The sequence below is a fragment of the Suricata suricatta genome, chromosome 14 (genome assembly GCF_006229205.1).
Source record: "Suricata suricatta isolate VVHF042 chromosome 14, meerkat_22Aug2017_6uvM2_HiC, whole genome shotgun sequence".
NCBI classification, from domain to species: Eukaryota; Metazoa; Chordata; class Mammalia; order Carnivora; family Herpestidae; genus Suricata; species Suricata suricatta.
Window position 1 is genome coordinate 66,847,103 of NC_043713.1, and position 13,172 is coordinate 66,860,274.

The window sequence follows — 13,172 nt, forward strand, 5'->3', positions numbered from 1 at the left end:
GCGGCTGGGACCCCGCTCCTTCCCGAGCAGTCCCGGCGGGAGCGCGGGGCGCGGACGGTGAGGAGCCGGCTGGCGGCGGGCGCGGGGCGGGCGGGCGCGGAGCTCGGGCTCGTTAGTCCTCACGACCCTCCGTTGCGGGTTCCTGAGCCCCCGCAGAGCAGATGAGAAACTGATCCCCAGGGACATTAACTGTAAGTCGCCTGGGGCCACACAGCCCGGGGGTCCGGGTCGGACCGCCGCCGGCCTGCCCCCCGAAAAGGGGGCAGACTTTCTCGAGCTTGTGCACTCCGGGCAGCGATTGGAACCCGGGCGGACCGGAGTCTGGCAGTCCCCTCGGCGCGGCCGCCACTGCTAACTTTCGGTGCTTCTCGGACACTCACTCTTGTTATCATCTGCAAAGAGGGACAGAAATGGGTCCCGCTAGTGAGATCGTGGGAGTAAAGTGCCCGCCCCCAGAAACGTGTTCCCCACTTCGGTCCCTCGGGATTTACTTCCCACTCTGTTGACCGAGTGAGAAGTTGAGATTTCAACTTCTGATTCTGTCGGGACCACCCAACCAGACCGACCTTGTGATCTGGATATCCAATCGCAGTCGGAAAGGAAGGGAACAAGCCAGTACTTGTGGCATCATCGGCAAGATTATTGGGGAAAGGAAGAGTGGGTGCTGAACGCACAGGCTCGGTGAATTTCCCAATTGACTGATTTTGTTTGTTTCAACAGTGTTTCAGTTCGCTGCAAAAAGAAACACAAGCGAGAGGAGGAGGATGATGAGTAAGTTTCAGGTGCCATTTATTCACTTTATGGTCACTTCATGCAACCTGTTTTATATTCTCAACTACTTCAAAGTGGAAAGGTGAAACATTGGTGTCTGTGCAAGGAGGCACGAGGAACTGGTAACATCGGTTGCCTTTTAGGGAAAGTAACTGGGTAGCTGGCCTGTCAGGGGGAAACTTTTCTCTCTGTAATCCTTAGTAATGTTTGAATTTTCGTCCATGTGAAAATTATTGCAGGCACAAAGTAAAAGATTTTCAAGTGTGCAAAAGGATAAAAATTGTAAAGTCTTAGAGTGCGTGCTCCCCTTTTCTCCACAGATGCAATCCCTGTTACCTGTTTACTCTTTCTCCTCTGGAAGGTAATCTAAAAACTTATCAAGTGTGTAATTGTATATGCCTTTGGTTTTCTACATTTGTAAGAAGGTAACTTCAGGTTGTGCAACACTCTGATCTTTTCATCTTACTGTCCTGTGGCTTGTTGCATATGGGCAGATAGACTTCTTCCTGATTTCTTTTGCAACATTGAATAGCATTCTGTTGTAAGTAGGTATAGATCATTAAGCAGTCTCCCAATGGATTTCTAAGTTCTTTCTAACCTTTTGCCTTTACTGTAGGTTACATGTACCATGCCTGTCTTTTAAAATTTTTTTAATGTCTTATTTATTTTTGAGAGAGAGAGAGCGTGAGTAGGGGAGGGTCAGAGAGACAGGTAGACAGAATCCGAAGACAGGCTCCAGGCTCTAGGCTCTGAGCCAGCTGTCAGCACAGAGCCCATCGCGGGGCTGAAACCCACGAACTGTGAGATCATGACCTGAGCCAAAGTCGGACGCTTAACCGGACTGAGCCATCCAGGCTCCCCATGCCAATCTTTAAAAAAAATTTTTTTAATTGCTTTTTATTTTATTTTTGAGAGACAGAGAGAGACAGCTGGAGCAGGGGAGGGTCAGAGAGAGAGGGAGACACAGAATCCGAAACAGGCTCCAGGCTCTGAGCTAGCTGTCAGCACAGAGCCCGACGCGGGGCTCGAACCCACGAACCATGAGATCTGACCTGAGCCGAAGCCGGATGCTTTAACCGACTGAGCCACCCAGGCACCCCCAATCTTTTTTAAAGTTTCTTGTATATGTGTGCAAGTAGGTTCATGGATTCCTAGATGGGGAGTGGCATGCATTTTAAATTTGAACAAGAGTTGTTGCCAATTTATATTCCTTTTAACAGTGGAGATGCTGGTTTCTCCATCTTGTCACCAGAACTGTATTTAAAACTTTTTGTTTTTGAACTTTTTTTTTTTTTTTTTTTTACCTTACTTATAGGTAAGATAATTACACTTCCTAGACAGGTAGTGTCATAGAAAAATTAATGAAAAAAATCTCTCAAAGAGGATATCCATATGACCAACCAAAAGAAAGGTGTTCATTTGGCCTTATCAGTCTTTAGGGAAATGCCTAGTAAAGCCACAGTGAGATGATCTGCTTACCACCAGATGCAGGAGCACCCAGGAACTCTGCAGTACTCTAGAGGAGAGTGTAAATTAGTAAAGCACTTTGGGAAATAGTTGGCATTATCTAGTAAGGTGAAGGCATACTTTATTACCCAGACATTCTGCTCTCGAGTATGTACACACAACAAGAGACACGTACAAGGACGTTCATAGCATCCTTGTTCGTAAGAGCTCTTAGAAACTAGAAATGTCCCATATGTTTCTCAACAGTAAAATGAATAAAGTAAATTACAAACTCATACAGTGGAATTCTATTCAGCACAAAGGGGGAAAAGAGAATGCATTACACCTATCAGCATGGACATGTCTTATAATATGACCAAAAATAAATCCTAAGAATATATACAGTATAATTTCCTAAGTATAAGGTTGAAAGCCAGGCAAAGCTAAACATTGTTTAGGGATGCATATCTACGTGCTTGATAATGTATTTAAAAAAAGTTTTTTTACGTTTATTTTTGAGAGAGCACAAGTGATAGAGGGGCAGAGAGAGAATGAGACACAGAATCTGATGCAGGCTCCAGGCTCTAAGCCGTCAGCACAGACAGCTGACGTGGGGCTCATACTCACAAACCGTGAGATCATAACCTGAGCTGAAGTCAGACGCTTAACTAACTGCGCCACCCAGGCACCCCTGATAATGTATGTTTTAAAAAGAAGTAAATACTATAATACAGTATTTTCCTGTAGGGAGGAGGATATAGAGTACCATTTTGGGATGTTAGCAGAGGTCTGTATCTTGAATGTTGTTTTTTAATGCCTATTTATTTAGCTTGAGAGAGAGAAAGCGCACGCGTGCGCACAAACAGCGAAGGGGCAGAGAGTGAGAAGGGAGAATCCCAAGCAGGCTCTGCACTGTTGGCATAGAGCCTGATGTGGGGCTCAGACTCACAAACAGATCATGACCTGAGCCGAAACCAAGGGTCAGACGCTTAACTGACTGAGCCACCCAAGCATCCCTTCAATGTTATTTTTATGAATGTATATTTTCTAATTATTCATTGAATTGTAGAAGCATAGGAAAATCAGTTAAAATTAGATCACTTTTTTAACTTACATTTGTAAATTAAAGTTATGTCGAATATCATTTAACACATTTGTGTTTTATTGGGTGAATTGTTCATGTTTTTGCAAATTTCCTATTCCATATTGATCTCTTTCTTGTTCATCTATAAGAAATCTTTACTAAAGAAATCAATAGTTTATTATGTGCGTTACGCTTCCCTCAAATTTGTCATTTGCCTTTTACCTTTGTGTAGGTTTTGATTGTTTTTTGGCCAGCAGAAACTGGATTTTCTAACCTTTTGTTGTATAGGTTAAATAGATTTGAAAATTGTGCCCATTTAAAAAGCACTGGTCTAGACAGTATTTACGTTCTTTATTGCCTTGGGATTGCTGTGCATACACAGGGACCTCTTTGCTCTTGTCTTTTGGAGGACTCTAAAGACATACTTGAATAACGAGTCCCAGTGTTTAAAGTTTAAGGCATAAAATCTGTTATCTTAAAAAGTTAACCACCTTTGGGGTGCCTGGGTGGCTCAGTCGGTAGAGCATGTGATCCGTGATCTCAGGGGTTGTCAGTTCAGTCCCCACATTGGGTGTAGAGCTTACTTCAAAAAGATAAGTAAAACGTTAACCACCTTTAATTTACAGATGAAGAGGCTGAGGCCCTGAAAATGAGGAACTTGACATTTGGATATCTAATGCCAGCTGCCCACCTGCCACTTCCATGGGTCTTATCTGTACTTTGAAGTCTTTTATATCACATTTTCTTTGGAACTTAAATATCATTGATCTCTAATTACTTGCAAAATGGACCTACAAGCCATAAAATAATTTAATCCAAAACATGTTGGAAGTTAGAGATCAGAAGCCCGCCCTTTAACACTCAGTCACATTTCATAGTTAAATTACTGGATGTGCTAGGAAATTATCTGTTCTCACTAGATGTATTCTGCATATTCTTAGCTGGTTTTATGTGAATAGTTTCTCCTGTTTCCAAAACACTACACCATAACACTGTTTACCTATTATGGAAATACTTGATGTATAGCTAGACATTTTTAATACTTTCTTATCAGTTAAAACCAACTATAAACATTATTGTGCTCAGTTTGGTAGCACATGTACTAAAATTGGAATGATACAGAGATTAGCATATTCTCTGTGCAAGGATGATACACAGATTTATGAAGGGTTCTGTATACTCAGATATTAGCTACAGTTGTGAACATAGCATAAGATTTAGAGTTGTTGAATCACTATATTGTACACTTTAAACTAATGTAACACCATGTGTCAACTATGCTAAAAAAAAAAGACCTCAAAAAACTAAACATTTTTTAAAAACATTATTTAATAGTTGATTCCAAGAAAAGTCTAGGTTCAAGAGAGCATTGTCAGATTTTATATTGCTGGAGACTTTAATGTTGATTTTTGTAGTTTTACCATGAATAGAAATTTCTTCTTATAAAATACATACCACTGCCTTTGACTTTCATCAGTTTAGAGAGTCAGAAGCTGTGGTAGCCATTAACAAATTTTTTTTTAGTTGCAGAGCTGTGTTCTGTTTCTGAGACTGCACTTGCTGATGCCCAGGCAATAAAGTTCTTCTGGTCTAAATACTTAAATAGAATGGGACCAGTTGTCTATTTTATCTGCTTCAGAGAATTTTCGACTAAATTGGGCATGTAACAGTGCATGCAAATACTAGTTCGTGGCACGAGCTTAAACCGTTGAACTTCCCCTAAGGAGGCCATAAGCTCCAGTGAGAATAGTAAAGAGCTAGGACTTGGGAGCTTTGGTGCTCGGTGCCCAGCATGCAGCTCTCCCTTACATGACACGTAAGATGTTGCACTTTAGCTTTTCTAGGTCCTAGTTTCCAAATCTGCAAAATAAATTGGATTTGATGAACTCTAAGGTCCCTTTGAAATATAAATTTTTTCAGGGAGTGTTTTATAATAGCACGGTGGGAGAGAGTATACCCCATTGTTTATAAGAGACTCAGAGCCAAATGATAGTCTCTGACGTTCTGGAGAGGATCAAGAGATCAGCAATATCATCTACAAGCTTTGGTAGTTGGAACAGACCTGATCAAGCGTGTATTTTTGTCCTACGGGAGTATAGAATGCCTGTAGATCATCTCCCCATGCGGAGGAAGCAGAATTATGACAAAATATGGCTGGTGCTGAATTTGCTGCTTTGTGGTTTTGGTTGTTTCACTTAACCACTTGACCTACCCAGAGCCAAATAAATGGGAATGATTTAAAGTTCCCACATTGAATACTTGTAATCTGAGAAAGCAAAATCTTGCAGGTGTACCCTGATTTGGCAGAGAGCAGTAGGAGAAAATATCTCAAGGAGTCCATCAAAATGACAGAAAACGCATGATTTTCCATCTTGTAATCACACACTATCAAAAATTATAGAGTTTTTTGTATAAGAGTTTGATTACAGATAGGGATGATAAATGTTTTATTTATATGACTGAATTTTCATTGATTTTTTTTTTTTTTTTTTTCCTTTTCAGTTGTCCAGTAAGAAAGAAAAGGCTAACTGAAGCAGGGCTATGTGCTGGTCCTAATGACTGGATTCTTTGTGCACATCAGGATATAGAGAGTCATGGAGTAAATCCGTGCACTAGTGGCCTCCCTGCACCTGGCATGTTAGATGTTATTTGTGAAGAAATGGATCAGACAACAGGAGAACCACAGTGTGAAGTTGCGCGAAGGAGGCTTCAGGAAATCGAGGACAGGTAATTGGGTAGTTCATGTTGCTGGCTTGTTGTTCATCCTGGGTGTCACCTCTCCTCTCTTCAGTGAGGCTGATTCGTAATTTGGTGGTAATGGTGATCCTCAACCTCAACCTCTCAGACCATGAACTCAGAGTTTACACATTAAATGTTTTTTTTTAATGTTTTATTTATTTTTGAGAGAGACAGAGACAGAGTCAGAGTATGAGCAGGGTAGGGGCAGAAAGAGAGAGACACACACACACATACACATAGAAGCAGGCTCCAAGCTCTAGGGTGTCAGCACAGACATGGGGCTTGAACTTTTACCACAAACAAGATCATGACCTGAACCGAAGCTGGATGCCCAACCAACTGAGCCACCCAGGTGCCCCAACACATTAAATGTTAAAGTAACTTCTTTTCATAGAACTTTGCTGACTATTTGTGTTTCTGAGTATTAATTTTTGGTTTACGGGAGTTTTCAGGGATACATTCTTCAAATTTGATTGTGTCTGATGTAGAACTTTTGTTAAATACTGAGTAACTATCCTGCCTATACTTTCTTCACTCAGAGCCTCATGTTTTTCTTGATCTTTTCCTGTAGCATCTATTGCCTTTATTATTTTTAAATTTTTGTTCAATTGCTAAAGTATATAATAGTTTGACTAATTTTTTTTTTCTGCTCCTGCTGCCTTTCTTAATTTAGGATAATTGATGAAGATGAAGAAGTTGAAGCTGACAGAAATATTAACCATCTCCCCAGTCTTGTTCTTTCTGACACCATGAAAACAGGTTTGAAGAGGGAATTTGATGAAGTCTTTACAAAGAAAATAATTGAGTCCATGTAAGTGTTGCTTCCTGGTTTCCCTTTAATTGTGGTCTTGGAGGGAAACCCAGTGTCTCCATACGTGGCTTGAGCTATCCTAGTCATGTCTCCATCTTCTGCTCACCAGCCCAATGACAGAAAGTACGGTAGGTTTTCTATTTAGCTTAGGTTGGATACAGACCTTTTTCTTAGTTCATTGCGGATGAACAAAATGCCGTGCTTGGATACAGGAAGCCAGTTTTTCTGAACTCATAAGTTGAACAAAAATCTTGTGAGGTAAGGCCGGTTTGCAAGGCCTCCCACTGCCAGATGGCAACCATCATCTTCACCCACTCAACCCCCACTCAATTTCTGCTTGAGCACCTAACTCCAAGGTGCCTGACTGACTGATACCAGGAATGACTTGCCTTCTTATGCTAAAAATATGTGAATTGTATCTTATGAAAAAACTTGTTATAGGAGTTTCTTCTTTTGTGATTATAGGAGCAAATGTTACTTTTCCTGAGAAAACCTGTTTTTCTTCCCCTCCAGGCTATTGACCCCTGCTTACAAAGGACTAACTCTTGCCTTTACTATGCTAAAAACATTGCCTTGTATTTGAATGCTAAAAATCCCTTCCTTCCCCAGGTGATAAGCATCTAGTCACCTACTTCAATCACTATTGATAAAGGTTATGCTTCAGTCTTCTACCAATCTATTGTTCTGGGAAATTTTTACATACCAAAGAATTTGTCATCAGAAATCATTGTCTAAGGCATTTGCCATTTCTGTTTTGTACCCCATACATTTTTTCAATAAATAAAGCTGACTGGTCCTAGCAGAGATGCCTGCCTGGTGATCAGAAAGAAGCTGAGGCTCTCTCGTTCCCTCTCGCCGACACTGTCCATCCTTCAGGGATCCCTGGACTTGCTGGAGCTGGACTCTGGCACTTGGACAAGTTTGAAATATGCTGGAGTGGCTGCCTTGCGTTTTGAATCTCCGGTTCTTTGGAAGTTCTGAAGTGCAGTATCATCTAATACTTTGGGATGGGAGGATTGGTGAGAGAGAAAGCCTATTCTTTTACATTATTGTCATAGGATATGGAACCACATTTCAGAAGCTCTTGTTTACCAGCCTCAGTTGTTAAAGAATACCATTAAGACTTAGAATATAGGGACACCTGGGTGGCCCAATAGTTATGTGTCCAACTTCGGCTCAGGTCATGATCTCACTGCTCACCATGTCAGGCTTTGTGCTGACAGCTCAGTCTGGAGCCTGTTTCAGATTCTGTGTCTCGCTTCTCTCTGCCTCTTTCCCACTCGCACTCTGTCTTGCTTTCTCTCTCAAAAATAAATAACCTAAAAAATTTTTTTAAATAAAAACAAAAAGTAAAAAGATCTAGAAAATAAATCAGAAGAAATCTCCCAGCAGCCAAAATAGTACCACAAAGGCCAAAATCCAAAGCTCCTGTTCTTGTCTTAGTAGATAGTCCGTCAGGGCTTTAGCTCCAAGCCCTTTGCACAGCTTAATGAGCTCAGGTACCTGGATTCTTAGATCATTAGAGTAGACAGAAACGGCAAGTAAGAGCAGTACAAACTCATGGTAGTGAGTAGTGACAGCACAGTGTGAGGACTAGAGAGGAAACTAGAAAGCAAACATAACCTAAAAAGCAAAGCTGCCTGGGGCTATTAATATAAGTAATGCTAGTCCTGTAATTCCTGTAGTCCTTGAGTTTACAAAACCTGAAGCCATCATTATTATCCACATGTAAAGTAATAGTCAAGTGACAAAAGGCCATTTAGGTGCTGTCTAGAAAAGACTGTAGATAGATTTGATACTTAGTGAAGAAGGTGTCAGATATCTGAAAAAAACCTTAGAACACCAGCCCCAGTGATGCCAGGCAAATGAGGCATTATTTATTGCCTTTGGCCACAGTGGGTTCAGCTGCTGCTGGATGTTGGATCACAGAGGTTTTTCATTAGCCCTCTAGCTTGAGCTTATAATTAACTAACTAGCCCTAAGAGTGGGTAAATAGTTTAGCCAAGACTAAGCAAGTAGTGTTGCCCTACAGCCTAAAATAAATCGCACTTTCTGCTGTCAGTAGTTTTCCAGAGGCTAACCTTTGGAAATATTCTTCATTGTGGTTTATTTTGTCTTATTTGCCTTTAGGTTCCAGAAACCAGCAAACCATTACTGGATGGAGGTGGACTGAGGGGCAGGCAGTCACTGGCAACATGATCTTTTGGGCTTGTTGCAGAAAGCATTCTATTTCATAGTTATGTTAAGCAGAAGGCATCAGAGATGCTTTTAATGTGTTTAGTCAGTGTTTCATTTATAATAGTTTAATAAATTAATAATTTAATTTATATTGAATTAATGGTTTAATATATTTAATATTTTAAATATTTAATATTAAATTATTAACTTAATAATTAAGGGGCACCTGGGTGGTTCAGTTGGTTAAGCATCTGACCTCAACTCAGGTTATGATTTCACAGTTTGTGGGTTTGAGCCCCATATTGGGCTCTCTGCTGACAGCTCAGAACCTTTCTTTTCTGCCTGTCCCCTGCTTGCCCACCTGTGTGTCTCTTTCAAAAATAAACATTAAAAAAATTATAATAGTTTAGTGTAAGATAGTAGCTCATATCTACTAATATTAACCACAACTTAAGAAATTTATAGCATGACATTGAATCAAGGGCCTCTATTTTTCACATTGGATGTTTATATTACTTTTGTTTTTAAATATTTTAAGTAATCTCTACATCCAATGTGGGGCTCGAGCTTAACCCTGAGATCAAGAGTCACATGCTCGGGGCACCTGGGTGGCTCAGTCGGTTAAGCATCTGGCTTCGGCTCAGATCATGATCTCACGGTTTGGGTTCGAGCCCTGCATCGGGCTCTGTGCTGACAGCTAGCTCAGAGCCTGGAGCCTGCTTCAGATTTTGTGTCTCTGTCTCTCTCTGACCCTCCCCTAATGGCACTGTCTCTCTCTTTCTCTCAAAAATAAATAAAAAACATTAAAAAAATTTTTTTTTTTTAAATCACATACTCTTCTGACTGAGCCAGTCAGTTGTCTGTATGTTACTTTTAATCACAGCATCAGTACAACTGATTGGTTTGTTTAAAACTGCATGCAGAAAAAAAAATAAAACTGCATGCAGAACTGTAAACTTATATGTATTTGGCCTTTCTAAAGATCTATTTGGATCATCACCAGTCTTTTTTTTTTTTTTTTTAAGTTCATTTATTTAGGAGCACATGAGTGGCTCAGTTAAGTGTTCAGACTCTTGACTTTTTTTTTTAATGTTTTTTATTTATTTTTGAGAGACAGGGAGTGCGAGCAGGGGAGGGTCAGAGAGAGAGAGGGAGACAGAACCTTGAAGCAGGCTCCAGGCTCTGAGCTAGCTGTCAGCACAGAGCCCAACGGGGGGCTCGAACCCACAAACTGTGAGATCATGACCTGAGCCGAAGTCAGATGCTCAACTGACTGAGCCACCCAGGTGCCCCTAGACTCTTGACTTCTGCTCAGATCATGATCTCATGATTTGTGAATTTGAGCCCTGCGTGGGTCATAGTGCTGACAGTGAGATCCTGCTTGGGATTCTCTTTCTCTCCCTCTCTCTCTGCTCCTCCCCCTCTTGCTCACGCTTTGTGTCAAAAATAAATAAAATTTTAAAAGAAAAAAATTGTTTACTTATTTATTTCAAGAGAGAGAGAGGATCTGAAGCAGGCTCTGTGGTGACAGCAGAGAACCTGATGCAGGACTTGAACTCAGGAATCATGAGATCATGACCTGAGCTAAAGTTGGATGCTCTACTGACTGAGCTACCCAGGTGCCCCATAAGTCTCCTATTTTGATGCCATCAGTTCTTAACTCTAGATACTTGGTAGCAAACATTAGCTTTTCAAAATGTGTTCTTTATTTCCATATTCTGGAAGTTTTGATAAAAGTCTGTATTTTTGTCTTAGGAGCCGTCCTTCCATGGAGCTTGTGCTCTGGAAACCTCTCCCTGAACTCCTTTCTGATAAGCCAAAGCCGTCATCTGATGCTAAGAACTACACAGGAGAGAGCCACGCCAAGCATGCGGCTGCTGGCACTGCCTTTCCTGGGAGAACTGAACTGTTCTTGGAACCTCGGCAAACAGGGATGCCTGTGTACAGTGGTTTGGAGACAGCTGCTTGCACAGAAGAAGAGATGGAACTCTAGAAACCAGTTTCTATGCTAAAGCTGTCAAATTTTAGAAGGCTCATGGATTTAGTCATGAGCCTACTTGTATAGCATAGGGACTTGAAAGTTTTATAAAACGGGTGTAATAATATCTCCACCTGTGATTTGGGGTGGGACTCTTACTTCGGGTAGCCATTTCTTGAATCCAACTTTTTGCCAAGGAAGCTTGTCTCAAGGGAAAAGCAGTTTTCCAGGGGGCTCATTAAGGGACTGGAATTGCAGCCTGCAGAGGCAGGTTCAGAAGCTGTGTGTATCTAAGGGTGACTTAAGTCATCTGTTACATTATCTAAACCATTCAGATAATCAGAATATTCAGATGCTTGAATCTGAAAACGATGCATTGAGAAAAGGATGCTCTTACCACGCCTATGCCCTGACAGTTGAGTCACAGCTTCATCTATGGATAGGAGTTCTGTTCGCCATGGTGACTGAATATGATTGGGAAGAGGAGGGAGAAAAGCAATAGCATAAGCCACTTGCTAAGAGATGTAACAGAGGCTCTGAAACTTGGATGTTGTCCGTTCTGTGTATCTATATTGATTAAATAGCTGGTAGCATTGTGGCTCACCTCTTAGCCTCTGAAAATGCAATGAAAATACAAAGAAAAGGTTTTTCCTACAAGGCTTTTTTGCCTTGTGCTGCTGTTGCTCCTTGGTTTCCCTTGCACAACTGATAAGCCCAGTTATTCAGGAATGTTTACAACGTAATTAACTTTGAGTGATAGTTAAAAAGTGATTGTGAGGTAACCCATGTGCAAATTGGCTACAGAGGGAAGCCTCCCTTAAGTAATCGAAAGTAACTGCCGTGTCAGCTAAGCCCCGCATTGATAGATATTTTAAAAAGGTTATGCCTGTGTTAGCAAGTTGAGTATTTTAGTGTTAACTTGGAAAACAATGACAATAATGAACTAAGAACGTGGGTAAGCGACATTGAGATGCACTGAACTAGCCAGTTTGCCAGGTGTTTTTAACTGTTGGTGCAGTAAACCTCTGAGTTAATAGAGAACAGCTTCCTGCTAACAGGACATCTTTATCTTAAGGAACTAAACCAGGCTCAAGGTGTCCTTTGGGGATAACCGGGATTGAAGTTTATTTCTCAGGAAGGGCTCTTCTGTGTGGCAGGGACTCAGTAGGGTCAAGTAAAGCAACACTTCGTTTAGTGCTATGGAATATCCACTATAACTTATTAAATGGGTGTAATGGTGTAATACTGGCCCTTAAATCACACAACAGGAGACCACCTTATTTCTTTTTGTTTTGTTTTCTGGGTTTCTTGCTCCTTTGTAGGAATCATACCTTATGTAGAAAAAAATGGTTTATGCCAAGTAGAGGTGACTTTTTAGAAACCTGCTCCCAGGCATTTTTGAAACCCATGCTGAAATCCTTCCCCTGTAACAGATGGCGTAGAAGTAACGAGTCTGTTAATTGGACTGTTTCTTCCCTTGCCTGTTGTTCCTGCTTTCTCTATTTCTGTCTGGATAGTCAGGAAAAGATTTAATGTTTAATATTTAAACAATATTTAATATCTACACAGTAAAATTATTCAAACTTCAAACCAGTATTAAAACCAGTTGGAAACCAGCTAATAGTTTCTTAATCTCAGATTTAGAGATGAATGTAAACTGTATTCTGTTGAAATGTGCAAGTGTTTGATTCATGCTGTTCGAAAAACTCCTGCCTTTAGGTCATTGTTTAATGGGACCAACTTACAAAGTTTGTAGCCTTAAAGAAATTGCCGTGCTAAAAAATTTTGTTCTGGTATAACTTAAAAACATGAAGTGACTGTCTGGAATTTGGAATTAGTCCCAGTGTTAGGCTGGAAGTGATGGCTTTCCAAAGAAGGACCCAAAACACGCTAAGCTGGTCTTCGACAGGAATTGTGGGGCAGGCCTCTGCTGGAAGGTCTGCATGAGGAAAAGGAGGAACAGCTCCAGAACAAGGCTCTCATACCACTGGTAACTAGAGGAGAGAGTTAAGAATCTGTTAATTAAAATCCAAACAACTTGTTTCAGGCGTCAGATTATCTGACATGATTATTTCTGCAGGAAAATGGATGTTTAATGCTCCTTTTTAAACTTTGTCCTTTTGAATATGTTTGTACAGAAATTTTCTTCATCCTTGTGGTGCTTA

The 13,172-nt window shown here is 40.8% G+C and overlaps 1 protein-coding gene and 1 non-coding gene across 2 annotated transcripts in view; both read left to right on the plus strand.

Annotated features, from left to right (window-relative positions):
- Positions 1-12,623, plus strand: part of CCDC117 (coiled-coil domain containing 117) — a 13,012-nt gene extending 389 nt beyond the window's left edge. The window contains exons 2-6 of the mRNA XM_029922591.1: positions 1-57; positions 721-771; positions 5,804-6,028; positions 6,714-6,851; positions 10,785-12,623. Of these exons, the coding sequence (XP_029778451.1) occupies positions 1-57; positions 721-771; positions 5,804-6,028; positions 6,714-6,851; positions 10,785-11,022 (709 nt within the window). The 3' untranslated portion in view covers positions 11,023-12,623. The remainder of the gene's footprint in view (positions 58-720; positions 772-5,803; positions 6,029-6,713; positions 6,852-10,784) is intronic.
- On the plus strand, positions 4,380-4,483 carry LOC115278548. Its single transcript, XR_003902955.1, has one exon. It is a non-coding gene; the product is annotated as a U6 spliceosomal RNA (small nuclear RNA).
- Positions 12,624-13,172: the final 549 nt, after the last annotated feature.